Below are 27828 nucleotides of genomic sequence, written 5' to 3' on the forward strand. Positions count from 1 at the left end.
CCTAAAATCTTAACTGTTAGCCACTTACCAACCTGGTCAGCCTGACACCATGCCAGCAAGAATACAAAAGATCTAGGAGCCCTTCAGAGACACCTGGTCCCTTGTACACAGGTGCAACCTGTTTGGCTTCTGAGGCAATTTCCACTTTAAATTTTAAATGGGTTTGGCAGATGAGATAACATGAACTTCATGTGAAACAAATGTTATGAATACCAGTTTATGGTTTAGGATCTCTAACATGCAGAAAGAACCAGGAAAGTGAAGTAGTATAGAAATTAGAAATCCAGAGTCAAATGAAAAGAGGTTAATGTTCTTTAAAAAAAAAAAAAAAGGAACAGGTTAGGTGATTACTGTAACTGCTGTGAGGGCAGCTAAGTAATTTGAATATGATTAGAGAAAGTCAGTGACAGCCTCAGAACCTAAGGTCCTCAAGAATATGTTGATCTCTACTTCAAGACCTCAAATTGCTAGATTTTTTTTTACAACATCTATTCCTTCATCTTACCATTCTCAATTCTACTGACCTTTACTTCTAGCTCCCCAGATGGTGGCCCTTTATCTCCTCACCGTGGGAACCGACTCTTCCAAACGCAGGGCATCAGTGTTCTGTCCACCTCCCACTGCTCTCTCAACAAGGTCAGCTCAGCTTCACCCTTTGACTTTCTGCTCCTGTCCAATGTGGCAGTGCTTGACGTTGGTTACTACTATGACCCATTTCTAAAACATTATCACCAGGTTCCAGGAAATACAGGATTTATATGGCTCACAGGCTAACTGGCCCCTTGTAATCCCCTTTAATCAACTACTTGAGCCCTCCTGTGTTCCCACAAAGTAGTTGTTCCCAATTTGCTGCACTCACTCCCCTGATCTGCCCACAACCCTAGATCTATCTCCTCAGGCTAGGCAGCAACCCCACCTTCCAAACCCCAGAACTCATTTCATCTGGCATTAGGAATAGATGCCTCACTTCTTAAGGTAACCCCTCTCATCTAAGGGAGAGGATTCCATCCCAACTCTTCAAATTTCTATATCCAACCCCCCCACCACCAGGATGGTGGTGAGGATGGGGCAATTTGACCTTCCTCAACCCTTGACATGTCCTAGTGTTTCTCAAGATGTGGTCTCCAGACCACCTGCCTCTCATGGGCTGAAAGTCCCTGTAAGAAATGAAGCTTCTCTAAATGCAATGTGGAATCCTAGAACAGATAAAGAACATCAGTGGAAAATCTGGTGAAATCCAAATGAAGTCTGGAGTTAACAGTAGTGTGTTAATGTTGACTTCTTAGTTTAACAAATGTGCTATGATAATACGTTAATACTAGGGCAACATGGATATATCTTTGCAACTTTTCTGTAAACCTAAAATAATTCTAAAAGTTTACTAAAACAGAACAAAAAGACCTAATTCTTGGATCCCAAATTAATCTCAATTCCTGGAGCTGAAGCCTGGGAATCTACATTTCTAATAGGAACCCCCAAATGATTCTTATGCAGACACAAATTTGAAACCTAGTCTTTCAATTCCCTTTCCATTCCACGCCCGAATGGCTGCTTCCTCCTCGTTTTACTTACCTTAACCTGATTTAATCTTTTAGATCCTCTCAACCCTAAAATATAAGTACTATCATTATCCCCCTTTCACAGATGAGAAAGTACTAAGATGAAGTACACAAATGAAGTACTAAGATCTTAAGTAATTTGTTCAGGATCAACAGCCCATGAATGATGGAGCTGGGAGTTGAATCCCTAATCAGTCTAGCTCCCAAATCTATGCACAGAACCATTCTACTTCCTCTCATTCTGTTGCACGTAAGAGCTCTGTAACTAAATCACTAAAAGAAGCATTATTACCTATTTCTCCAACTTCCTAAGTCCAACAGTGCCCCCCTTTTCCACCGGGGGGAATGAACAATGAGAAAGCATTGGGAAGATGTGCCAACTAGAGACCTGTACGGGTAAGGCACAGTGGATCTTGCACCAGGATCCAGCTCAACTGCTGTATTTTCTGTTCTCCCAAATGCCCTAACATGTAGCAATCTAACAATGCTCATAGTACTCACTTTGATGCTAAATTAATTAGCTCAGGTTTACTAAGCATCTGTCCAGATTGTCAGGGAAGTGCCGACTCTAAATCAATTTACAGTTGGCCCTCCGTAGCCACAGGTTCTGCATCAGTGGATTCAACCAACCATGGATTGAAAATATTTAGGGAAAAAAATTTCAGAAAGTTACAGAAAGCAAAACTTGAATTTGCTGTACACCATCAACCATTTGCATTATATTTACAACTACTTACTTAGGATTTGTATTTGGTATTGTAAGTAATCTAGACATGACTTAAAGTAAAAAGGAGGGTGCGGGGGAAGATGGGAGGATTGTGCGTAGGTTATATGCAAAAATACTGCACCATTTTATATAAGCGACTTGAGCATCCATGGATTTTGGCATGGGGCGGCACTGGGGGAGGGAGCCTACTGGAACCAATTACCCACAAATACAGAGGGAGAACCATATATCCTCTTATCTTTTCTGGGTTCCCTGACTTGTATTTAGACCTTAATACAAAGTTGTGGATCTAACTGCTGAATGATAAAGTTTGGGGAGTTTCTGACTGCAAACCAGACACACACAAGAGCAGCACTTCTATCCACATTGCTTCAGTACAGAGTATAGATGGAGGGTTGATAAAATAGAACACAATCTCAGGCAATGTCTCTGTTCTTATGTGTATTTGCCTTCATTTCTTCAAGTGAATCATGAAACAATCACAGGATCAGCAGGAGAAACCTATGAAGTATATTCAGGTAAAACCATGTTTTCATTAGTTCTCCTTCTGGTGATTGGAATTTCCTTGATTTTATTATCAATAAAAACATTGCCACTTATATTCAAAGTACATCTGAGAAATCTGATCATGAAGTTAGAATGCACATACCTCCTTCAGATACTCTTAGAAAACAGTGTCTCTCCATAAAAGCGTGAGAAAAATACTTGTACAGCATCTTACTTGCTTTACCATTGCTTTAATGTACTTTAAAATTTATCTACATTAATTGGGAACAAAGAAACAAAAATAGACATTTCTTTGTTTTTCATAAATAACTGCTCTCCATATTTGATAAAAATCTCAAAGCATTATTTTAACTTCCCACAAATATAATACATACAATTTTTTTTTTCTGAAATAATGTCAGCAAATTAAGTAACTTGACACTAATATAACCACATACAACTGCTATTCTACTGACTTCCAGGAACAAAACAAAAACAGAAAACTTCTTATCAAGATGCTCTGGGTTTCCTTTTGCTAGTGTTAGGGATCTGGAATTATAATCATCTGCAAGTAATAATTTTATAGATTCTAGTTGATTGTCTACAAATAAAATATCGCTGGCTCTGCTTTGTGAGTTCTGGATTTGACATGACACTGACAATACCGCATGGGACAGGCACTATACAGACACGGAAATCAGAAAAAGTACTGAATGCCCTGGACTCGAACTACTGACTCAGTATGTGCCTCATTTGGCTCAGTAATAAATTCACCTGCACCAAACCCGTATCAAAAGTCACTAAATCTCTCATATATATAATATATATTATTTATATACACACCCACAACACATACATACTATACATACAGTTTGTAACAACATGAAGTAATATTGTCTTCAAATGATGTACCACAGACTGAAATAAATCCTGTAATTGTCATCAAGCTGCTAGAAGCTTTTGAGAGTTCTGAGCCAGGTTACTTAGTTACTTTCATCCTGCCTACTACCCTTCATTCACCCTGCTTTAATGTCTTGGTAGCTTTTTCTTTCAAAACCACCCTCCTCAACCCAGGCGTATTTCTTTCCCAGGATCACTTGATTGGACTTTGGAGGCAAGAAAGGGCATGCAGGAGGAGCAGGAAATCCTCAGCCACTGTACCTCACACCTGCCTAGATTTGTGATGTTCTCTGTCCTGTTGGCCACATTCGGTGTTAGAAAGCAGTTATTCAAAGCTTTGTCCCTCCTACCCGCCTTGGTCTTTCTGTAGAGCACAAAAGTGAAAGTAGCCTCCTTAGCAGGGGTAGCAGTTCATTAAAATATACAACTACATTTCCTAGCTCTGGGGTTCCCATTCTGTACTTGAGACTACAGGTCACCGATGCTGTTATTAAGGTGCAGTGTGGGATCCATGAGGTTTTCTCCTGGCAGCCGGTGTCAGGATTAGTGCAGCCCTAGCCCAGGAGAAAAACGGCCTAATGAATACCAACTTGGAAACAGTGCTGTCAGCACATTATTTAAGCTTCTACATTGCTCACAATTACACACAACACACACACAGGCTTATCACTGGAAATGACTACGAGAAAACATGACAAACGTTTGCAAGGAGAAACCAATAAGGCACCAAGAACACTTATTTTCAGCCAGTTTAGACAACTTCAAAGTGTGAGGTTGATAAATTAAAATGACTTCCTAAGTCTTGTCAACTGATTTACTGAGAGGTCACATATTAGTTCCTTCTAAATCTTTACCCCCTAATCTATGATGGGAGACGTTGCTTACAATTGAACCATGAAAGGGACAGCCCAAAAGCTGTACCTGTGAAACTAAACTGGGCCTTAAATCCTCCCTAAAATCACAGAGCTGGCTGTGAAGAAGTTGCTAAACCAAACCACAACCTTCCATTTTATAACTGTTTTCATGAGTATGGATTGTTTGCCTAGTACAAATAAACATCAGAAGAAAACAGTATATGAGATGGAAATAGGGGGCAACCATAAATAGATGGGCTTCTCTGCCCTGGGTATCGGGAGGGGTGGCTGAGGTAAGACTTGAGGGAAGCAGGTGGGCTTCATCTTTGAGGGAAGGGAGGGGGAGAGCAGCGGTGAGAACAGAGGCTGAAAACAGAGGCAGCTCTGAGAGTTGGCCTGGACCTAGACCTCCAAATGCATTACCTGTATTGCCTCTCCTTGGCTTAGTAGCCTGTGTCTTAACTGTCTTTTTTTTTTTTAAAGTACATTGGTTGTTCTTTTTAGGTTTGGTATGTTGCCAAAATGAAAAACAGTTGTTTTCAAAGGAAGAATTAAATCACTTCAACCACATCATCCCACAACGTTTAGATACATTCTGCGTCATCTTTACACTCCTCCACAAAAAAAAAAAAAAAAAAAGAGGAAAAACCCAAATTAGGCAAAATGACCTAAGGCAGCGGAATAATCTATGTACATTCTGGGAAGACTTGTTAACTGAGGGAAGAGGTCAAGGTGATCAGAAAGTTCCTCATTTGAAAAACAAGAGAGGAACTGGGCCTCAGGCAGGGGATCTATTTCAAGGTTCTAAGAAGCTTCTGAACAAGTAGAGGAATTAGAAGTGCAAAAAGTCCTGTAGCTCTGTGTACAAGCTTTTGTCGAATATACTGAAATTTGATTCAGAGGATGAGTGTGTAAGAGCAGTGCGCTTTTATAAACGTGAACAGCTTTTGAAAGTCCATGAAAACTATAACACCAGGCTTCTTTCCACCAGCGAAGTGCTTAAATCCACTATGGAAACTATACACTTGTTTACTTAATATCCATAATGTAAAAACTGACCTGGGCTTAAATCTGACTTTTCCAACTTTGGTATAAATGAAGTGCAAATCCCTACACTTGTTTTTCTAGGGAGACATCCCCAAATTTTAATTGTTTTTGCCATTTTAGCTTCTTAAATTTAGTCCCCACTCAGTCCTGGTCACTGGTATTCTGCTGGCCAATGCACTGTCACCCGCTTCCCCAGTAATGGCCTCACACTCTTCTTGAATGAATGGTTAAATAGATTAGGAAAGCAAACAGAATTTTTAACAGTAAAGTATGTGTGCGTGGTGTGTGTACGTGTGTGTTCATCAATACATAAGCTTTCATATATAAATGAGGGAATGGTTCCACAGGTTAGAAAAGCAAACAGAATTCTCTAACAGTAAAGTGTGTGCTCATCACTATATAGGCTTTCTCAGAAGAGGAGGAAGAGAAAAATATATTGAGGTGAGTGGGGCGGGGGGGGAGAAACAGCTTTCCTTTTGCTACACTGATCCATGTTTTAAAAGCTTATGCAAGGGTGTTATGGGTCTCATTTGTTTTCAGAGGCCGCAGAGAGCAGTGTCTCGATGCTTTTGGAATATCTGGCTGTAATCTAGTCCAAAGTCCAGGGACACTTATTTTCCCTCATCTCTGCCAGTGTTTGTTCACAGGTAGCCAGCCTCCCTCCCCCCGTTCAAGCACCTCATTCAAGGGGGGGTGTGGTTTCTAATCACAGCTCTCCAGGAGAGGAGGAATAAGAAAAGCAAAAAGACTGTTTAACATGATAAAGGAGGTGGGATGGGGGTGGAGCAGATAAGAGAGGTGTTGGAAATTCACTTAATTACAGGAGTTATATCCATTTTAGTCCTTAAATGTAAAAAGGAGCCCCCTGCAGCACTATCGCTAAGTCCTTCCAGAAGAAGGAAGTGGGTTTATTTTTACCGAAATTGTAACACAAGTTTAAAAAAGTGGGATCACCAAAGCCTATTAAGAACCACCCACTATAAAGATGTTAAAAATAAAAAAAAGAACCACCCACTCCTCGGGCACAAAGCTGCCATCTGAACAGTCTAGAGTTCAAGTTCAACCATTCACCATCCCTTAGGTTCGCACTCTTCCAAATATTTATTCCGGACACTGCAATGCTACCTCTAACTTATTCAAGCAAAGCTGGCACTGTTAAGAATGAGAATGATTACAGGTACTACAGAAAAGAAACCGAAGCTTGCTGAACGAAGCTAGGACGGACACATTAGACTCTCTAAACATCGCCTAACCTTGTCACTTTCCGGAGGCCCTAACCACGTTCTGCTCCCCCTCCTTGGTATGACTTAGGGTGTCCCCTAGCTTAGGAACTATACACAGGGACAGGCAGCTCACCTTAAAGCATCTTGGACACTTTAAGCGGTGGAAGGAGAAACAACCTGGAAAAGCACACGGAACAACTTCCCAGTCACAGCAACTTTCACTGTTCACATTATTTTTAAAGACAGAAGTATAGGAAATATATTTTCCCAATTTAGACCACACAGTCCAAAGAAACCTGAACCAAGTGGAACTTCATTATAATGCCAACTTTAGGATTGTAAAGCCCCCAAAGCAAAGGTAAATTTTGTTGCCAAAATGCAACAAAGTTAAAAATTAAGAAAACTACATATAAATTAAAAACAGGGTTCCTCTTGAAAAGGCAGTTAAGATAGAACAGACGTGAGCTGAGCCCCTCTGAGAAGTCCTGGGACAGGTACTCCCCTTGAAACGGTCCCTTTCCCCTCTCTCCAAGTTGCCCCGGGAGGGGGCATCAGCACCAAGAAGGTAAACGGAAGTGACCTTGGCAAAGCTACCAAACAAAACAACCTCCCTCCCTCGACTCCCGGCCCCGGTCCCTCGGCCTCGGCCTCCTCCTACACGTGCGACAGGGACACCTGCTTGTGGTAGGCGGCGGCGGCGGGGCCCGGCGGCGCGGTCCTGCCCGTGAGCGCTGCGCTCGCCTCGGCGTAGTCCCCGGCGGCCGTGGCGCCGCCGCTCTTGTGGCCCCGCCGCGGGCGGCAGCAGCAGCGGCTGGTGAAGCGCCGCCACGACTCCACAGTCTTGCCGGACCAAATCCAAACGCCCGACGTGATGCCCACCACAAGGCACATGAAGTACTTAAGCATGAGCACCCAGTACTCGGGCTTGGCGCGCGGCTGGCCAGAGTCCGGGCCGGGGCACGCGCAGGTGAGCGCAGCCTCCCAGCTCTCGCGATAGTGCTGTTCGTACAGGTAGCAGGCCACCACGATGCTGGCTGGCACAGTGTAGAGCAGCGTGAAGATGCCGATGCGGATCATGAGCTTCTCCAGCTTGTCCGTCTTGGTGCCGCCCTGCTTGATGACGCTGCGGATGCGGAAGAGCGACACGAAGCCCGCCAGGAGGAAGAGCGTGCCCACCAGCAGGTAGAGCACCAGCGGGCCCAGCACGAAGCCGCGCAGCGAGTTCAGGTTCTGGTTCCCCACGTAGCAGATGCCGGCCACCGGGTCCCCGTCCACGGAGCTCAGTGCCAGCGCAGTGATGGACTTGACACTGGGGATAAGCCACGCGGCCAGGTGGAAGTACTGCGCATAGCCCGCAATGGCCTCGTTGCCCCACTTCATGCCAGCCGCCAAGAACCAGGTGAGCGACAGGATGACCCACCAGATGGAGCTGGCCATGCCAAAAAAGTAGACCAGCAGGAAGACGACAGTGCACAGCGCAGGGCCCGTTGTCTCGTAGTGGATGTGGCTGTGCTCGCGGCTGCAGGCGACGCTGGCATGGCCCACGACCAGGCGCACCAGGAAGCCCAGAGACACGCACAGGTAGCAGGCTGACAGGAAGATGATGGGGCGCTCAGGGTAGCGGAAGCGTTCCATGTCTATTAAGAAGGTGGCCACCGTGGTGGAGGTGGAGATGAAGCACAGTACAGACCACAGGCCGATCCAGAAGGTGGCGAACGTGCGCTCGTCGGGGCTGAAGGACGGCTGGTAGCAGGGCACCGCGCAGTTGGGTACCTGGCCCGTCCTCACCTTGTTGTAAAGCGGGTGCGACTCCTTGAGAATGGGCACGAAGGGCTCGCGGCACTTGCACACCGACGGGCCCCCGGCGGCGCAGTCGCTCCCCGAGGCCGGCGACCCCGGCAGGCCTGAGAGGGTGGGCTTGGCCGGGAAGGGCCTGGGGGGCGCCGTGGTGGCCTCGCTGCGGTTGTAATCCATGCACAGGACCTCGGCGTCGCGGCCCAGCACCGGGAGGCGGTCGCAGCTCATGCGTTCCGGCCAGGCAAAGCCATACTGGCGCATGAGCGGCGAGCAGCCGGCCTTGGCGCGCTCGCACACCGAGCGGCAGGGCGGCAGCGGCTTGTGGTAGTCGGGCAGGCAGATGGGCGTGTACATGGAGCACAGGAAGAAACGCAGGTCCGGAGAGCAGTGGATCTCCACCAGCGGCCAGAACTGGTGCACCTCCAGACCCGCCTCGTCCTGCGTGTCGTGGTTGAACTGGTTGGGCATGTGCGTCAGGTTGTAGCCGATGCCGCGGCACATGGGCACTGTGATTTCCTGGCACACTGGGGCCTTGGAGGCGGCCGCCGCCCGGCCCGCCAGCTGCGCTAGGAGCAGCAGCAGCAGCGAAGGCGGCGCGGACGGGTCAGGCCGAGCCATAGCCCCCTCCCTCCCCTCGTCTCCCGCCGCCAGCGCGGGGCCAGCTCAGGCAGAGGAAACCGGGATCCGGGCTTCCCTCTCCGCCGACTTGTGTGGCGCCGGGACTGGCAACCTGTTGGTTTCTTTTTCTTTTAAAGAAATCCGTCCAAAGATAAACTGTTTCGGGAGGGCGCTGCCTCCGCAGGGAGCGCTCAGCTCTTCGCTGGATAGGGCTGGGGAGGGACGGTTAGGGCTCCGATTCCAAGGAAAGTACTCTTTAAAAAAGAAGGTGGGGGAGAAGAAAAATTGCAACCACTCCCAATTAGAGGGGCGTCAACGGCACAATCCCCGCAAGCGGTCTCCAAAACTCTAAGTTAACCTCTCTCCCTCCCCTCCCCTCCACCTCCTGGAACCAAACTACAGACTCCCCGCCCCTCACCCCGCCCCTCTTCTCGCGGGGCCTGCCAGCCTGCACCCCAAGGTCAGAGCGCTCAGCCCCCGGGAAAAGGGCAGAGGACCGGGAAAAGAACGGGGAGAAGGGGAAGGCGCGCGCTCTCACCTCTGAGGATCCCGAGAGAAGCAGATAGTCCGTAGCCAGCCTGGGCCCTCCGTCTCTGGGACACTTCGCTCAGAAACGCGACTCAGAGACAGGCTGGCATCGGGAAAGTTTGGCGATAGGCTGGGTACCCGAGGAGGCAGCACATGGCAGCAGGTGGGGGCGTCTCAGAGAGGGGGTCGCCCCCTGAACGAGGTCGCCGCAGACCGGTCATTCGCCCTCACCTCCTCCGGGGCCCCCCGCATGATCCGGGCGGGGCAGGACGGGGGGCAGGCCGTGCGTTCCACCGGAGTCCGGGAGCCGGACGAAGGGCGAGCGCGCCTGGCAGCACCTGGGCAAGAGGAAGGCGGTGTGCGGCGACCGGGGGATCCCGCCGCCTCACAGCACGGCGAGCAGCCAGCGCTGGCCCCGCCGGGACTGCATGGTGCGCGCCCGCCGCCGCCGCGTCCCGCCCGCCTCTCTCCTCCTCCCCTGCAGGGGGATCCGCGCTCCAGCGGACTCCTGGGGGCGGTGGCGGTTCTCCCGGGACGCACCGGGCTCCGCTCCTCCCCCGCGCTCTAGCACCCTTTGGCCCACCTCCGGCGGGTATCGAACTGCGCGCGGCGGCGGCGGCGGCGGCGCTGGCCGCAGTGGAGTCACTGCCTCGGGCTGACTGGCCTCTCCCGCCCAGCCTGGGTCACCTGCTTCTAATGCCCGCCGGGAGGCTCCGCCCCGGCCCCGCCCCTTCGCGCTGGGGCTCGGTTGGTGGGCCGCCCCGCCACGCTCTCCTCGCGTCCCCGCCCACTGCCCCGCGGGCTCGGCCTCTCCCCAGGCGCCCTCCGGCCCCGCCTGGAGCTGGCAGCCGAGGAGCGTGGGCCAATCGCCGTCCGGGAAGCTATGGGGGGCGGGGCGAATGCTAATCACGCCTTCTTGAGACCCGGAGCGGGAAACCCTAGCTAGAAGTCCCTCCTGAGTTCTCTGCTGGCTCCCACTGGTGCGGGGCTCACTTTCCCGTAATGTTCTAGCTTACGAACCCTAGCTTCCAGGGCACCTACCAGGTCTCCTATCTGCAGCTAAGCATCCTTAGAGTCCAGCGCTTGTCTAGAAGAACTGCTCAAAGAATCATTCTTAACTGTGGCACCTGTCTCCTCTCTGCGCTGCCCTCACCAGGTGAGCTCAAATTGAGAGAAGTACAAATGCTTACTGAGCCCCTACTGTGTGTCAGACAGCGCGTTAATCGTTCTCATCTTAATACAGGATGTCTCAGATCCTTACAACAATTCTATGAGGCAGGCACTCCTTATAGGTGAAGAAACAGAGTTTAGAAGCATACCAAGGCAACCGAGCTAATGATAGTTCCGCCAAGAAAGCCACAACCTAGATAATCTTGTTCAGCGCGGTATTCCGAGCGCCAAGCACAGAGTAGGCTCTCAAATGGCAAACCTGGGATTCGAACCGAGATAGTTGGGACGCGACATCCACAATTTTTACCACCTCCTCCCCCGCTCCCCCCATATGCGACCGGTTATCTCCCAGGCTTTAACCTTTACTTTTGCATTTCGTAACAGAATCTTACTGTTGCGACAGGAAAGTGATTTTCTTTCTGTCTTTGGAAGACTCCAGACATGTTAGTCCTTTATCAGTTTATCGGGTTAAAAATCCAGGCAGTTCGAAGTCGCCCGCAGAGAAAAGCAACACTGGCTCCGGGCTCTGTGATGGGCAGGGGCCGGCCCCCCCGGGGCTACCCGCTGCTCAGCCGCGCAGCCGCGCGCCGCCGGGGATCCGGGGCGCACGGAGCGGCGGGAGCCCGCGCGAAGACCTGCTGGGCGCCTCGACCACTGGGACGCACTGTGGCGCTCTCCAGATGGGTTATTATGCTGCAAGTTTTAAATGTCCAAAAAATGCCTCTTTTCTCCATGTTCTAATTAGGTTGGAAGACTGAGGTGTTTAGCATTCTTGAAATTCATTCACACGCTTACAAAGAGGGTTTGAATTGTTTCCTGCTCCCCCCACCCCTTCCTTCTACTGGGAAGAAGGCGGAAAAAAGGCAGGAGGGCCTGAGTTCTTGAGGGACTCAGGACCGCACTTTAGGGCTGAGTCGTTCTTGTGTCCTGGATCCCACTCATACAGACTGGGAGACAAAATTGCAGAATAGCCCTCTTCCTCCTGCTTATCAACAAGACTTTGTGAAAAATAATGAGGAATATGTGTATTAATCCCCGCCTCAAAGTTAAAAGAAATAAATATAAATCGCTTCACAAACATCAAAACTGTTAATAAATATGTTTAAAATGTACTTTACCTCTTTCATTCCCTGGGATTCTACAGGTGCTCATTATTTTTTTGTTTTCTGGGAACTACTTGGCACTTAGTGTCGGCAAACATCCCAGGGTTGAAAGTAGTGGGAGTTGAAAAGCTATGGAATAGCAATCAAAAAGAAAGGGAAACCCTCAGTGGAAAGTATGCACAGATTGTGAACATGCCAAGAGAGGCTGCCTCATTCTGTGGCCTGTATGCAACATGTGTATTACTGGGGATGGACAAGTGTTGGCTAATAATAAAAATTATTTGAAGTTGGAGAATGTTAATCACTCATGCTGGAATTTAGCCAGAATACATGTGTTATTTCACTTTGGTTCTGTCTCAAAGGATGTTATCTCCTAGTCTGTAAACCTCTCCCTTCTTAATCAACAGGGAGATGTTATTTTTGCTTGGAGATCTCTAATAATAGTAGTAATAATAGGGGGAAAACTTGGCCAAAAGAAACGTATTTTGCATTGTATAGCTTTTTGTATCATTTGAATTTTTGCTTTTCTACATATAGTATTTCACTTTAAAGGCAGTTTAAAATATGCTGTTTAACATGTATTAGGCAGGGTGCCACATAATTCATTTCAGTTAGCTCATTTGATCCTCGTAACAATCAGATGGAACTGGCATCATAATGGCTTCCTCGAAGTTACATATTTAGTCCATGGAAAGGACAGAAATCACAATTTTCTTCTGAGTCATAGTTATTGTTTAACAAACTGGAAAACACTGAATTATTTTTAAAGATGCAATTTTTAAGCAACTAGAACATTGCCAGGCATTCTTTGCTATTAATTCACTCATCTATCCTTCCATCTAGCCAGCCATCCATCCATCCATCCAAAAACACCAAATTTCTGACTTGAAGACACTACTGCTATATTAAACGTGTTGCTACAAAGTGGAATTCATGAGCTTCAACTTAAATTATTGTCCAAGGTGTACTTATTAATTGATGAAAATACAGAGGATCATGCTAAACATTCCATCTAGTAAGACTGTGACATTTCAAAAGTTTTGAAGTATTGGTTTTGGATTTTGTAATCAGAGAATAGTTACTGCATTTCTAATCTTACTAGACTTGTATTGATTATACATGTATAGTCTGTTGAGACACTTGAGAGTTCAATGCTATAGGAATGACCGGACAGGTAGCCTCTGTATACTCTTCAATATCTTGATAATCAAGCCTGGAACAGTATGCTGCCCATAGATGCCTTTGGTAAATACTTGTGAAATAAATGGATGAATAAATGGCCACTGAGATTAACTTTTTAAACTTTAGCAAGTGGCATTGAATCCTTGGATAAAGCTTACCTTATGAGCTATATATATCTCCAAGGTTGACCATACCCTGTTAAATGCAGCATGAGTCCAAACCTTGGCTCTTCCTTTACTAGCTGCCACTTTGGACAAGTCACACAACAGCTCCAGGTCCTCTTTCCTCATCTGTAAAGTGGAGTTACCCCTCATAGAGTTGTAGTGAGGGGTAAATGAATTTATATGGTAAAGAGCTTAAAACCATGTCTAGCACCTTGTAACTCTATTTAAGTCTGTTATTAGTTTCTACTGGGTTCATGCTATTTTTCTGTTTTCCCACTCTATTTTCTTTTGTGTATCACTTTAATAATGGGAAAAAAGTTACATTTTTTAGATGTACAGGCATACCTCAGAGATATTGTGGGTTTGCTTCCAGACCACTGCAATAAAGGAAATATCACAATAAAGTGAGTCACATGGATATTTTGGTTTTCCAGTAATGTCTATAAAACTTATGTTTACACTATTCTTCAGTCTCTTAAGTGTGCAATAGCATTCTGTCTAAAAACAAAAGTACATATTTTAATTTAAAAATAACTTTATTTCTAAAAAATGCTAACCATCATCTGACAACTCAGGGTTGTCACAAACCTTCAATTTGTGAAAAAGCAAAGTCTGCAAAACGCAATCAAATGAGGTATGCCTGTACTTTATGTCTGAGCACACTCCCAGCTGTCACCAGCTATCTCTAGCATTTAGATATTAGCCAGATTTTATGCCAAAGCAGGGATCGTTTCACTTGCCCTGGATCAAAGTGCGTACACCTGACATCAGCCCCAGCCTGCAAGTGTGCGAGTGTGCACAGGGCTGGCACAGGACAGACACCCACAGGCCAACTTGAAATCCCTCACAGGTATTTCCAGACTAGCTTTTTCCATGTCCTAGAGCATTCCTGATAACTCCTCTTCTCATCAGATCAGACACCTCTAGATGAGAAACCCAGACACTAATCAGAGGATTAACATGATGAGTCATTTATCCAGGTTCATAATAAGAATGCCTTGTTCACATTATAAGTGGAATCATTCAACTATAATCTTTAGTCCTCTCCCCTCCTCCACTATGGTGGAGATTATAGAAAAGTAAGAGCGTCTTTCTTCTTTGCCAGAGGCGATGGAAGTACTAATCTTTCCCACTCTCAGCAATGGCTCTCAGCTGCACATTACAATCACCTGGGGAGCCTTAAGATATACTGATGTGGGGCTTCCCTGGTGGCGCAGTGGTTGAGAGTCCGCCTGCTGATGCAGGGGAACCGGGTTCGCGCCCCGGTATGGGAGGATCCCACATGCCGCGGAGCGGCTGGGCCAAAAAAAAAAAAAAAAAAAACGTAGATTTGCTGTTCTCAATCTCTTCAAGCAAATTACTAGAAGGATAGAATGGAGGCTGGAGAGGTAATCCCTAGTATCCACTATAGGTAAGGAAACTGAGAAGGACTTCCTAGACAGAGGAATCAGCACAAGTAATGGGTACAAGGCCATGAAAGAGCATGATTCAAGTGGTGAACAGCTGGGCATGGCTATGCTATCTGAAGCATCTGAATCAAGGTTTTTACCTGAAAGTGCACTCATGTCTAATCAACATATTTTTGATTAATTAGATTCGTATGTACACTGTACACATGACACTCTTTCCTATTGATACAGCTCTTGATTTATTCAACTGACTACTAGTGCAGAGGAGAAAGGAAAGGAGCAAAAAGCATGAAAAAGAATAAATAAAAGTGTTAGGTGATATTCATCCACAAAGAAAACAGAACCTTAACCTTCTCCAAGCCTAATGTTGCAAACACTGTTGATTACCTGCTGAAGAGTCATCTCCCCTTTTTCCTTCCTAACAAAACCCCCGTCATTTGTTTTGTTTTGTTCTGTTTTGTTGGGGAATCCACCCTTTTCTGCATAGCCCTGTGCTTCAGGAGAGGCCGGAGCTTCAGGTCAAGCCCCAAGGAGTAACACGTGATTAGTCCAACTGCTTGTGTTTCTCCCCTTCTTCTCATCAGCGTTTAGGTTACATACATGCATGGCACACAGTTCTGGCCAATAAGGCATGGTGTGGGGGCCAATGTGAGGTAAGTCTGTCAGGGGCTTATGGGAAAGATCTTACTCCAAAGGAGAGATAGTCCTCTCCCCTGCTGGGTATTGTTTTGTCTGCCTGTGATGCCTACCCCTGTGGGTACCATCTTGCAACCACAAAAGAGCTAAGCTGACCCAGTGAAGAAGGATGGCATTGAGGCTGCCTGAACTGTTGGCCTCCAGACTTCTTGTTATGTGATACAATACACTGCTTATTTTTTAATACATTCGAGTCCCTGATTTTCTTTCACTTGCAACCAAGAACATTGTAACTACTACATGCAGTCTGTACACTTAGGATGAGGATCTGCCCACTTAAACTTGGCTAATGAAGTCTCTGGAGGAGATTTAAGGAGAAAAATTTATTCCCTCTTTTTTCCACCAGAAAAATTGTTATTTATCCTTCAAGAGCATTCAAGACCCACTCAAATGTCATTTCCGTCAAGCTGAGTGCTTTGTTATTGCCTGTACTCCCACAGCCCTCCTACTACTTCTGTATTACAGCACTTTACTCATATACTCTTTCAGCAAATATTTATTGAATACCTATTTGGGGCTTGGTAGTGTTTTAGGCACCGGGGTTACAGTAGGAAACTAAATGCATGGAGATTCCAGTCTAGTGGAAGACAGAAAATGAATGAAAAAATTTAAATGTGATGACTCTTATCAAAGGGAAAAAAAAGAATTCTTATAAAAGAGGGGGAAATAACTACCTTGAAATTTATTTTATTGTACTGTGATTCTCTGTTCATATGTCAGTTTTTTCCACTAGATTGTGTGTTCTTGTAACCTCACATCACCCACCCCTTCCCTGGGGGATTGCACTTTCCAAAGATGGCTGAGAAAACCTCTCCCATCCCACAGGTTTTTCTGCAACATGATCTTGCCATTCCCCATAGGGGAGGGATGTAGGAGGTCCTAAGCCTCCTCCTCTTGAATTTCAGTGGGCTTGTGACGGTTTTGACCCATAGACTGTGTTGGAAGTGATGCTCTAAAACTTCCATGGATAAGTCATAAAAGGCCGTGTAGTTTCTACCTGGGTCTCTTGGGACACTTGTTTTTTGGAAGTGCTTTTTCTTGGGACACTCCCTCTTGACACCTACATATAGATGCTCCACTTGACAGTCCCAGCTGAGTGAGCCTTCAAGTCATCCCAGGTTAGGTAAAGAAGCTTCCAGATGATTCCAGCCCCCAACCTCAAGTCACCCCTAGTTGTTCAAGTCTACCCCAGATGTCATGAATCAGAGGCAAGCCATCACTGCTGTGCCCTCTCCAAATTCCTGATCCACAGTATCCATGTGCATAATAAAATGCCTGTTGGTTCACACCACTACTTTGGAGTGGTTTGTTACACAGCAGCAATGACTGGAACCCCCCAGATCTGCCTTTCTGTGAAATTTTAACCCAGTAGACAACTTTTTTTCTTTTCACCTGACCCAGTTGGTGATCAACTTATGCACTGAAGCTTGAGAACTTTCATCCATCTTACTTTCATCCTATTGAGTGTCGCTGTTGATGATATGCATGTGAAATGTCTAATCTTTTAAAACACAAATCTTCACCATTGATCTTAATATCCTGCTGCAGTGAGTTCCCCAGTTCAATTGTATGTAGTGGGAAAAAAGTGCCTCCTTTTATCCATTTTAAACATGCTTCCTTTTCATCTCATCTTGTCCTCTTGCTCTTCCCCAAGTAAAGTGATTTCCATTTTGTGGGGACCTGGACACAGAGAACTGAGTTGAGACAATAATCTTTCTTTGGTTACCCAGAAGGCCTTGGGCGTGCTGCGACGGGGAACAGTGGATTTTAGCTGGGGACTTAAAGGTGGTGGAACACTGTATTCTAATTAGTCACAAGTTTAGTTCCAAGCTTTCAAAAAATAGTCTAGATTCTGCAAGACGCAATAGGTGTCCTCTTGTGGTGCTGGGAAGTAGAGCACAGTAGAGAGGGAAGAGCATTGGCCAGTACATGGGCAATCTGGATTCAAGTCTGATCTCGTGAGCCAGCTGTGTGCCCTTGGGCATAACACTTAGCCTCTCTGGACCTCACTTTCCTCAACTATAGAGTGAGGAGATTCAACCAGAGGGTTCTGGAGCACCCTTTTGCCTCTAACTTTGTATGAATTCTATGTATTTGCCAGTCATTTTGAAACATCTACTACATAAATCCATGGGAAGAAAAAGTTTGTACTCTAGTTTGCCATTTTAGCTTCAAAGTGGAGTTGGAGAGAACCACCACTCCCCGCTAAAAAATTTTCTAGTTTTTAGAAAACAAATGTTATCATTTTCCAAAAACACAATCCAAATTAGGCTTCAATTACCCAAAATATATCCTGCTGTGACTGTTAAGTGACAGATCTTGCAACCTGAGTCCTTTTAGTTTGGGGGTGCACCCCAGGGCTCCCATCAGCCTTGCTTTCATGAGCTTATCAATTCTCACAGTACCATTGCTTGATGTTCGAATGGAGACAACTCCATTCTAAGTGATGGGAGTGAATGGATGGGGTGAACTGCTGCTGCATATGGCCACCTTGGGGAGGAAAAAGAATATTGTCCCAGTGAGCAGTGCAGGAGGAACTATTCAAGTGAATCTCTAGAAATCTGAAATCTCTTCCCAATTCTTTTTCTCCATACAGAAGAAAAAAAGCAGTCACCATGTGGGACTTGGGGAAAGCATTCAGTCTCACTCAACCTGGACTCATTTCACTTATTTTCTGGTCTGCTTAATATTTCTTCAACAGTTGTGATTCTTAGAACTTCGTGGGCTCTAACCCACTTCTTAAGCTCTGCATCCTGTTTTGTCTTACTGAATTTTCTCTTTCCAATTCCAGGTGGGTGGGGGAAATGCTTCTCATCTCTGATTTTAAAATTCATTACAGAATCTCCACTGTTGAAGTGCTACCATGCATTGAGAGGACAGATTGCTTTCACTGTTGGGTTAACAAACTCTATCAATAGCAACAAGTGGCGTGACAAGGTTCTATTTAACAGAAACCTACTTGTAAGGTTAAGAAAACCCCTGCGGTCCTTAGACAAAACTTCAGGTAACAAGTAGGAGAATAACAGCAGTAAAAGTAATAAAAAATATATCTAGTGTTTAGAAGAGCTTTTTGAAAATATTCTAAAGAAGAACTCTCCCACACTTTCCTTAATAAGATATCTTGTATGTGATCACACATATCCACGTCCTTATCATCAGTATCATATGCGAGTATGGTTTTTTTTCGTTTGGTTGGGTTTTTTTTTGTGGTACGCGGGCCTCTCACTGTTGTGGCCTCTCCAGTTGCGGAGCACAGGATCCGACGCGCAGGCTCAGCGGCCATGGCTCACGGGCCCAGCCGCTCCGCGGCATGTGGGATCTTCCCGGACCGGGGCACGAACCCGTGTCCCCTGCATCGGCAGGCGGACTCTCAACCACTGCGCCACCAGCGAAGCCCTGTGAGTATGTTTTGACGTTTTTGTTAAGGCTTTCAAGGAAGGCTTGAAAACAACACAGCAGCATCTATAATGCATAATACTGTCAGTTGTATCAATGGGAAAACTGAAGATCATGTAGGATGAATCACTTGGTTATTATTTGCTTATTTAAGTTATTAGGGTAAAACAAGTCAGAAGTGTTGCTTGTTTCTTAGAGCGGCGCTACCCCTGCGAGGCTGGCTTCATGTGCTCAGTGACTCCTTGGTTGTCACTAAAAGGGGGACCCAGGGTTCCACACACCACATTCTGTTCCCCCTTCTGTCACTCCTGCTCACACTCTAGTGGGGGGATGAGTTTGAAGCCTTGTTGGCTTCAAAACCCTTCTGTCTATGTGGGCTATGCTGCATCACTGCTTGTTGCCCACAGGCGCTCTGCAAAGATAATTTACTGCCTAAGAAAGTGGTATATACAGAACTGGTCAAGCCATCGGCTGCACTTTTTAAAAAATTAATAAACAATTTTTAAAGCAGTTTTAGGTTTACAGAAAATTGAGCAGATAGGGCTTCCCTGGTGGCGCAGTGGTTAAGAATCCTCCTGCCAATGCAGGGGACACGGTTTCGATCCCTGGTCCGGGAAGATCCCACATGCCGCGGAGCAACTAAGCCCGTGTGTCACAACTATTGAGCTTGCGCTCTAGACCCCGTGAGCCACTACTGCTGAGCCCGCGTGCCACAACTACTGAAGCCTGCACGCCTAGAGCCCCTGCTCCAGACAAGAGAAGCCACCACAATGAGAAGCCTGTGCACCACAACAAAGAGTGGGCCTGCTCACCACAACTAGAGAAAGCCTGCGTGCAGCAACAAAGACCTAACACAGCCAAAAATAAAGAAATAAAGTAAAATAAAATTTAAAAAAAGAAAATTGGCAGATAGTACAGAGAGTTTCCATATATCCTCTCCTTTTCCCACTCACAGTTTCTCCTATTATTAACATCTTACCTTAGTGTGGTTACAATTTATTACAATTGATGAACCAATATTCATATACCATTATTAACTAAAGTCCATAGTTTGCATTAGGATTCGCTCTTTGTGTTACACAGTTCCATAGGTTTTGACAAATAATGTCATGTACCCATCAATACGGTATCCTACAGAATAGTTTCACTGCCTTAAAAATCTCCTGTGTTTCACCTAATCATCACTTCCTCACCCCACCTTGACCCTTGACCCCTGACTATCACATTTTTTTACTTTCCCAGAATGTCATATAGCTGGAGTCATTCAGTATGTAGCCTTTTCAGATTGGCTTCTTTTATTTAGTAATATGCACTTAAGGTTCCTTCGTGTCTTTTCATGGCTTGATAACTCATTTCTTTTTTATTTTTAATATCCTCCTTTTTTTTTTAGAAGAAATTACAAATAACACAACATTAGCAAAATGAGTAGAAAGTACAGAGACTTCTCATATACTCCCCCTGCCCTCACACATGCACAGCCTTCCCCATCATCAGCATCCCACACCAGAGTGGTCCAGTTGTTACAATAAATGGACCTACATTGACACATCGTTATCACCAATGACGTGGATTGTATTAGGGTCCACTGTTGGTACTGTATTCTATGAGTTTTGACAAGTGTATAATAACATGTAACCACCATTATAGTATCATAAGAAATATTTTCACTGCCCTAAAAATCCTCTATGCTCCACCTATTAATCCCTTCCTTCTCCCAACCCCTAGCAACCATTAATACACAGTTTTGCCTTTTTCCAGGCTGTCATTTAGTTGGAATCATAGAGTAAGTAGCCTTTTAAGATTGGCTTCTTTCCCTTAGTATGCATTTTATGGTTGCTCCATGTTTGTTCATGATTTGATAGCTCTTTTCTTTTTAGCACTGAATAATATTACACTGTCTAGATATACCAGAGTTTATTTATCCCTTCACCTACTGAAGGACATTTTGGTGGTTTCCAAGTTTTGGTAATTATGAATAAAGCTGCTAAACATGTCTGTGTTTGGGTTTTGTGTGACATAAGTTTTCAACTCCTTTGGGTAAATGCCAAGGAGTGCTGGAATGTATGGTAAGAGTATGTTTACTTTTGTAAGGAACTTCCAGACTGTTTTCCAAAGTAGCTGTACCATTTTCTATTCCCACCAGCAATGAATGAGAGTTTCTGTTGATCTACATCCTAGCCAACATTTGGTGTTGTCAGTGTTTTGGATTTTGGCCATTCTAATAGGCATGTAGTTTTAATTTTGTTTTAACTGTTGTTTTAATTTGCAATTGCTCATTGTTTAAATTTGCAGTTCCCTAGTGACATATGACATGAAGCATCTTTTTATATGCTTATTTGCCATCTGTATGTTTTCTCTGGTGAGGTAAGCCGAAGGTGCAGACAAGAGAAATTAGGGTCTTCTCTCAAGGGATGGAATGCTGGGTTGACTTAGTTAAGCCCCACCAAAGGGAATACCCAGAGGCAGCCACGCAATAGCCGCTATCCCATCTACGTGCTCTTGAGTCTGTGAGGTTGCAAATCAATGTGCAATGAGCAAGTCATTGATTACAACAAAAACCTAAATCAGTACCTCTTCCTTCCTTATTGGTCCAGTACAAGAGGATGCACTCACCCTCTTGAGTGGTAGGAGCAGTAACAGTGACAATGTAAAAATACTGCCTAGCAGCTCTGCAGGAAATCTGAGGCAAAGACAAAGTGGCTTCTTTTGGGTCACTAGCAAATTCGCAGCATCTTATAATAATAGCTCACTTATGGAGCCCTTGATGTATGGGAAGGAACAGCCACCCAAGGTAAGGAGGAGTCCTAGCGTGAGCTCCAGTTAACAGATGAGGAAGCAGCAATTCTGTGACGTTATCTATGTGACTAGCCCAAAGTCTCTCAATGTCCAGAGTGACAGCCGGATATTAAACCTAGATTTCTATCCAGGTCCAAAGCTCTTGCCCCAATATTACCACCTGGATTTGGGACCTGCCTAAACAAATACCAGGTCAGTCCCACTGACTCCTGGCTGCTCCAAAGGGCTTGCTGCAATTGGCTTGAATGCCACTTCTGAGATCTGGGCCCAGTGTGGTCAGGAGAACCTCTGTAGCAGCTCTCAACCTTGGCTACACGTTGCAATCACCAGGGAAGCTTTACAAAAATGTTGACACCAGGGTCCCATCCATAAAGATTTTGATTTAATGGTTCTTCAGTGCAACTTCAGCATAGGGATTTGTGTTTAACTTTTTATTGAAGTATATTATACACATAGAAACGTGAACATACCTAAGTATGCGTCACAATTAATTTTTAAAAACTGAAGGTACCTGTGTAACCACCACCCAGCTCAAGAACCAGAACTTCACGAGCACCCTAGAAGTTGGCATCATGCTTCCTTTTAGCCGCTCCCCTTTCCTCCCCCCCACCCTCCCAGCCACTATCCTGACTTCTAACAGCGTAGATAGTTCGGGTGTAGAGATTTTCAAAGCTCCCAAATGATTCTAGTGTGCAGTCACCATTGAGAACCACTGTCTCACTGGTAGAAAGTAGAGAAGTAGGATGAACCAAACTAAATGCATAGAAACAGATAAACCAAAATGAAAGAAAATAAGAAGAAACCCAGGCTACATTTATGCCTCAACCCAGGCTGCTACTTCCTGTGTTGCATGCATAAGTCTTATTTCACATTAGCAAGTCAACAAGGATGAAAAAGTTTTGTTTTTTTAAACAAGATCTTTCATTTATAAACAACTTTTCTCAGTATTCACACCTTAGTGAAAGAACACCAGCCATCCCAAGGGGTGCCAAAATCACATTTGCTGATAATAATAAAAAAATGTATGGAGCGCTGTCTATGGATCAAGTCCCTCATTAATGCCTTGTGCATGACCTCATTCAGTCTTCACACCTCATAACACCCAATACTAGTAGGTTTTCTTCTTTCTTCCATTTTGCAGTTGAGGAAAGCTAGGCATAAAGAGATGTGGTAACTTGCCCAAGGGTACACAGTTTGTAACTGGGACTGAAGAGATTTTTCATGCTGTACCACCATGGAGGTTTTTATTTTATTTTATTATTTTTTTATGTCAATCATGGTTTTTATTTTAGATATGTGTGTCAACTGACTTCTGCTATTAAATACCTGGACAAAGATTAATGCCACACTGATTTCACTCTTTCAATGTACAGTGGAATGAGCTGATATGGCGGTGGAGAAAAATCACAGCGTTACCTATGTGTGCTGGAGTGGACCTTGATGGTATTTTTTATTTTTATTTCCTGTATTTTTATTTTTTATTTTATTTATTATTTATTTATTTATTTATTTATTTAAAAAAATTGTTTCATGTATTTTTATTTCCTTCTTTCCCAGGTGAGGAAATGGGCCAAGAAAAATAGATTTAGGATGGTTTAACAAGCTGAATGAGAGAAAATTAGAGAAAGTCCAAACACTCCTGGGGGAGAGGCTAGGTAAGGCTTTCATCTGGCAGCTAAGGGCACTGAGCTATTCTTCTAACCCACAGATGCACACGTGTGTGGCCTTAGTACAACTTTGTGGCTAGTGACATTACTATTACTAATTTAACATTACTAATTTAACATTCGTAGCATATTCCCATGTGAATATTGTTATTTGTATAATTATGAAGGTCTCTGTATAGTGAGCTTCTAATCTAAACCAGACAGAGAACTGATGATCACAAAGTTATCTGAGTGGGAAATTGGATCTTCTCAGGTTTCCCTGAGTTTGTTCAGTTTGTTTGGATTTCATGTCGTAGGTGATCAGCTTCCTAGTGTATTTATTCTGGCAACGGAAAGTGTAGGGTGTGCAAGAAATCTCTTGGAGACGTTTCCCTTAAAAACTTGGTATTACATGTGGAAGTCTTCCTTCTTTAGCCCTTCCAGATATCAAAACAAATCTCAGAAACTGTGAGGCTTGTTGCTTTTCCATATTTCTCCTCCGTAATTATTTCGGACTTTCTTTGTATTGTTCATTGTTCTTCCTGGTTTTAGATCTCTCCCCCGCCTCTCGCTTCTGCCTCCGTAGGGTGCCCACCTACCCTTCCATTTCGCCACATCACTTTTCCTGCTTTGTTCAGTTTCCCTGGATTTTTGGTATAAAACTCCCTTCAAGCAAGAGTGTTTGGTCTGTTGCTCTCTAATTTTTTTTTCAGAGCAATTTTCCCAATCTAAATTACACCCTCAATTACTTTTCTCTTCCTACAGCAGTGAATCACATTCTAAGAAGCCATTAGGGTGGGCGCAGCTAGATATAGAGCCAGGAGGTTGGAGCCAGTGCCAGCTTGTCACCCTCATTCTCTGTTTACCCTGCTGCAGCAGGCCAAAGTGTGGCCTTGTGCTGAAGTTACCAGCAAAGGAAGTGCTGTCAGAACCCATTCTTGCTACACGCATGTGCTCTGATACCTATGAGAAGGAGAGACCATGCTTTAGAGCATTGGCCTGTGCTTGGAGGTGTGAAGAAAAATTAGCTTAACCTAGGATGGCTTGATATTTGAGAGCTGGTAGATTGTATTAAGGCCCCCAATCTTCATCCCTTCCTATATCTCTACCCTCTGCCATGTGACTTTGTAGTTCTTCCATAAAGAGATGAGTGTCTTCTCCAAACCACTGATTCTGACTGTAACACCTGCTTTGGTCAATAGGATGTTAGGAGAGGCTTGAAAGCGTGCTTATGTCATTGGACGTGGTCTATTGCATCTTTACCATTTCCATGAGAAGAGCATGCCTGGGCTGGCCCACTGGTCCCAGGAGCGGGGGTGAGAGATACATGGGGCAGAGTTGCCCCAAGGAAGCTGCCCCAGCCCAGCCCAGCCTAGAACAGAGCCGCCTAGCTGACCCAGAGATACAGGAACAAATCGAGTCAAGATGGGCAGGTCTGCCTATCCAACCTTCACATGAACTGCAGATACCCGAGCTGGAGTAGGAAGTGCTTGTTGTTTTAAGCCTCTGAATTTTGAGGGGCTTTGCTCTCCAGCAATTGCGATGAGGCCACGCCCTCTGAGACTATTATGATGATTACATGAGCAACTAGGAACAAAAGCACATCGCAAATGTAAAATTGTGGGGAGTGAGCCTAAGGGAGAGGCTGTTGACCAAGCTCTGGACCTGGAACCTGAGGACCTGAGTTTAAGTCCACCCAGGCCCCCAATTCACTCTGTAAACTTGGGCAGATCATTTAAAATTTCTGGGTCTTACCATCAAATTACAGAGCTGGCTTGCAGACTCAAAACCATGAAAGCTTGAGATAATATCGGAAAATTAATATGTGTCCCAGAACTTCATTGGTGGGGAGTTAAGAAAGGGATAGGGAAGGTGGGACAGAGGTCAGAGAATATTTTATTTAGGTATAAATATAATATTATACCCAAAGGAAAAGGCCAGATACATGGAGTTGGGAATTGGATGATTTTAAAGAACAGGTTTGATCTAAGGCTAAGAGGTAGAGTTGGAGCCCAGATATAAAATCAAGTCTCACTTCTCTAGAGAAAATAACACTGTCTTGAAAGTATGGGATACATGAATAAGTAAGGGAGGCCAGTGACTGTGAAAAACCTTATAGAAGATGTCTTCCTGACAGCTCTTCACTTGGAATAAAGCAAAGCTGAGGACAATTATGAAGTCTTTGGTCAGCTAGAGAGATAACAGTCAGATATACCTGTGTGACTTCTGCCTTGGCTACCTTTAAATTTTCTTGGTCGTTTGTTACCTGACCTTGGACAGGTCACTTATCCTGCGGACAAGTGGAAATATGCTTCATTCATCCGCTGCATATTGAGTAGACGCTCCATCCCAGGAGCTGCTCTGGGTACCAGGGGGTGAAACAATGAGTAAGACATGGTTCCTCAGCTGCATATCAGCTCAGCTTAGATGCACTTTCCGCACGTTGTCATTCATGTCAAAACACGTAATACTAGGTCCTTTTTCAGAGGGGAAATGATAGCTCAGAGAGATTAAGTGACTTGTCCAAGATCATATAACTTAGAAAGATGAAAAATTACTCCTTTGACCTTAAAATCTGTATTGTTTCTACCGAATTATGCTGACTTTTCTTGTTAGTTGTTTGATTTTATTTACAAAAATGTTATTTTTACATATTGTTTTAGGAGGACATCCCTGCGTATAAAGTAGAGTTGGGTGCTTGGGGTTTTTTGTTGCTGTTGTGGTGGTGGTTTTGTGGAGAAGCTGTGTGATTTATAAGTCAAAGGATCAAGTTCTTGATTTCTAGGGCTATGGAAGTATGTCTCTCTATTGAATAGGGACAGAGCTTAAAGATACAGAAATAAGGGCATGGTTTAATCAAGTATGGGTCTTCTGTTCAACAGAATATTTTGAAAACATTAAATACAACGACTATCGCTCACACTTTATAGGTGGGAGTGTAGATTGCTATATCCCCTCGAGGAGAGCAATTTGAAAATATATTTCAAAACTACAAATGAACATGCCTTTGTTTTAACAATTTTAACTTAAGGAACTTGTTCTACAGAAATATTCACAGATTACAAAATTATTCAGAGCAGCATTTATTCATAGTAAAATGTTGGAAATAATGTAAATGACTATCAATAGGAAACGGTTAAATAAATTATGGTACACCCTTAGGAGAGACTAGCATGCAACGATGAGGAAGGCAGAAGAAGAGGAGGAGGAGGGGGAGGAGGGGGAGGAAGAAGGGGAGAAGGAACGGGAGGAGGGGGAGGAAAAGGCTCCTTAAGTATTCACATGGAACATTTCCAAGTTGTCCTGCTAAGTGATGATGGTATCATAGTGCCCATGGAGAGGACGGACGGAGTCTCTGAAATTCCAGGAAGAGAAGATCACATAGCTTGACTTACTGGATCAGAGGTAGTGAGTTTCCTCTTAATCGATCTGTACTGACTTTTACTGACTATGTATCATATGAAAGGTGCTCAGGTATGTTCTATAGAAGCTATAAATGATATGAGAAAGATATAAAATGATATGTACTTTCATCTAGTACAGTCTAGTTGGGGTGGGGGGGTACATGATGTTTATGCATAAAAGATAACAATTGAAACCATCCCATGATCAGAGAATGAACATGGAATCATCCTTATGTTGGGACAAGGGAAATATTTGGGCTTGAGGGAATCAGGCGTCTTCAGGAGAATTTCATTTGAGTTAGGGAAGGATTTAGATAGAACGAGAGGATTGTGGGAGCCAGGCAGGAAACTCAGCAGAGGCAGGAGTCTGGAATGAGCAAGGTGAGTTGGGAGCAAAGAGGACCACTTTGGCTGGAGACGGGGAGATGGGTTTAGAGAGCCACTCAGTGCTAAAGTCAGAATAATAGCTTGGGGCAACACTGAGGAGGAACTAGGATGCCAAGATAAAGATCTGGAATTTTGTTCAGGTATTTGGGCCAGGGGCAGTGTTTGGGGGAGTGTAATCTGGCCACCATATGACAAGTGGATTGTAGCAGAGGAGGTCTGAGGTTAGGAGACTCCTGGAGACTTGGATAGGGGTCCAGGGACAAGGTGAAGGGGCCTAAGCTAGCTCAGTGGCTGGAAAAGTAGAAAAAGAGAGGCAGGCACTAAGGCAGTATTCCTCAGCCTACCCTGCCTGCACATGACTTTGACATTCCCCTGCCAAGTCATAATTACTGTGACAGTTATTATGTTGGGTTTTACAGGTGTATGACACTGTCGATTGTGTAAGGACATCAACAGCCAAAGACAATGGTGTTCCATTGTATCTCTTTGTCGGCAGGCTGCTGCTGCAGATTGAAAACTGATGTGGAGCCTGTCTTCCAACACATCCAGAGCTGCACCCAGCCTGCTGCTGTGTCCATGCAGAAATCATAAACATAAATCCATTCCCTGAAAACAGAGGTTACAGGTAAAAGTGATTCTTAAAAGTTATTTTTCTAGTATTCGGCCAGAACTTTAATTGATGCTTTCATTTAAAAAGGGGTTATGAAAATAACATGCCACTATTAAAAAAAAAACA

The 27828-nt window shown here is 44.7% G+C and overlaps 1 protein-coding gene across 1 annotated transcript; it reads right to left on the reverse strand.

Annotated features, from left to right (window-relative positions):
- Nucleotides 1-3965: 3965 nt before the first annotated feature.
- On the reverse strand, nucleotides 3966-10049 carry FZD5 (frizzled class receptor 5). Its single transcript, XM_007110650.4, has 2 exons — nucleotides 9750-10049; nucleotides 3966-9465 (listed from the first exon to the last, which is right to left on the reverse strand). Exon 2 carries the CDS (start codon nucleotides 9209-9211, stop codon nucleotides 7451-7453), a length of 1761 nt encoding a protein of 586 aa, XP_007110712.2. The 5' UTR covers nucleotides 9212-9465; nucleotides 9750-10049; the 3' UTR covers nucleotides 3966-7450.
- Nucleotides 10050-27828: the final 17779 nt, after the last annotated feature.

The sequence above is a fragment of the Physeter macrocephalus genome, chromosome 2, assembly GCF_002837175.3.
Source record: "Physeter macrocephalus isolate SW-GA chromosome 2, ASM283717v5, whole genome shotgun sequence".
Taxonomy (NCBI): domain Eukaryota; kingdom Metazoa; phylum Chordata; class Mammalia; order Artiodactyla; family Physeteridae; genus Physeter; species Physeter macrocephalus.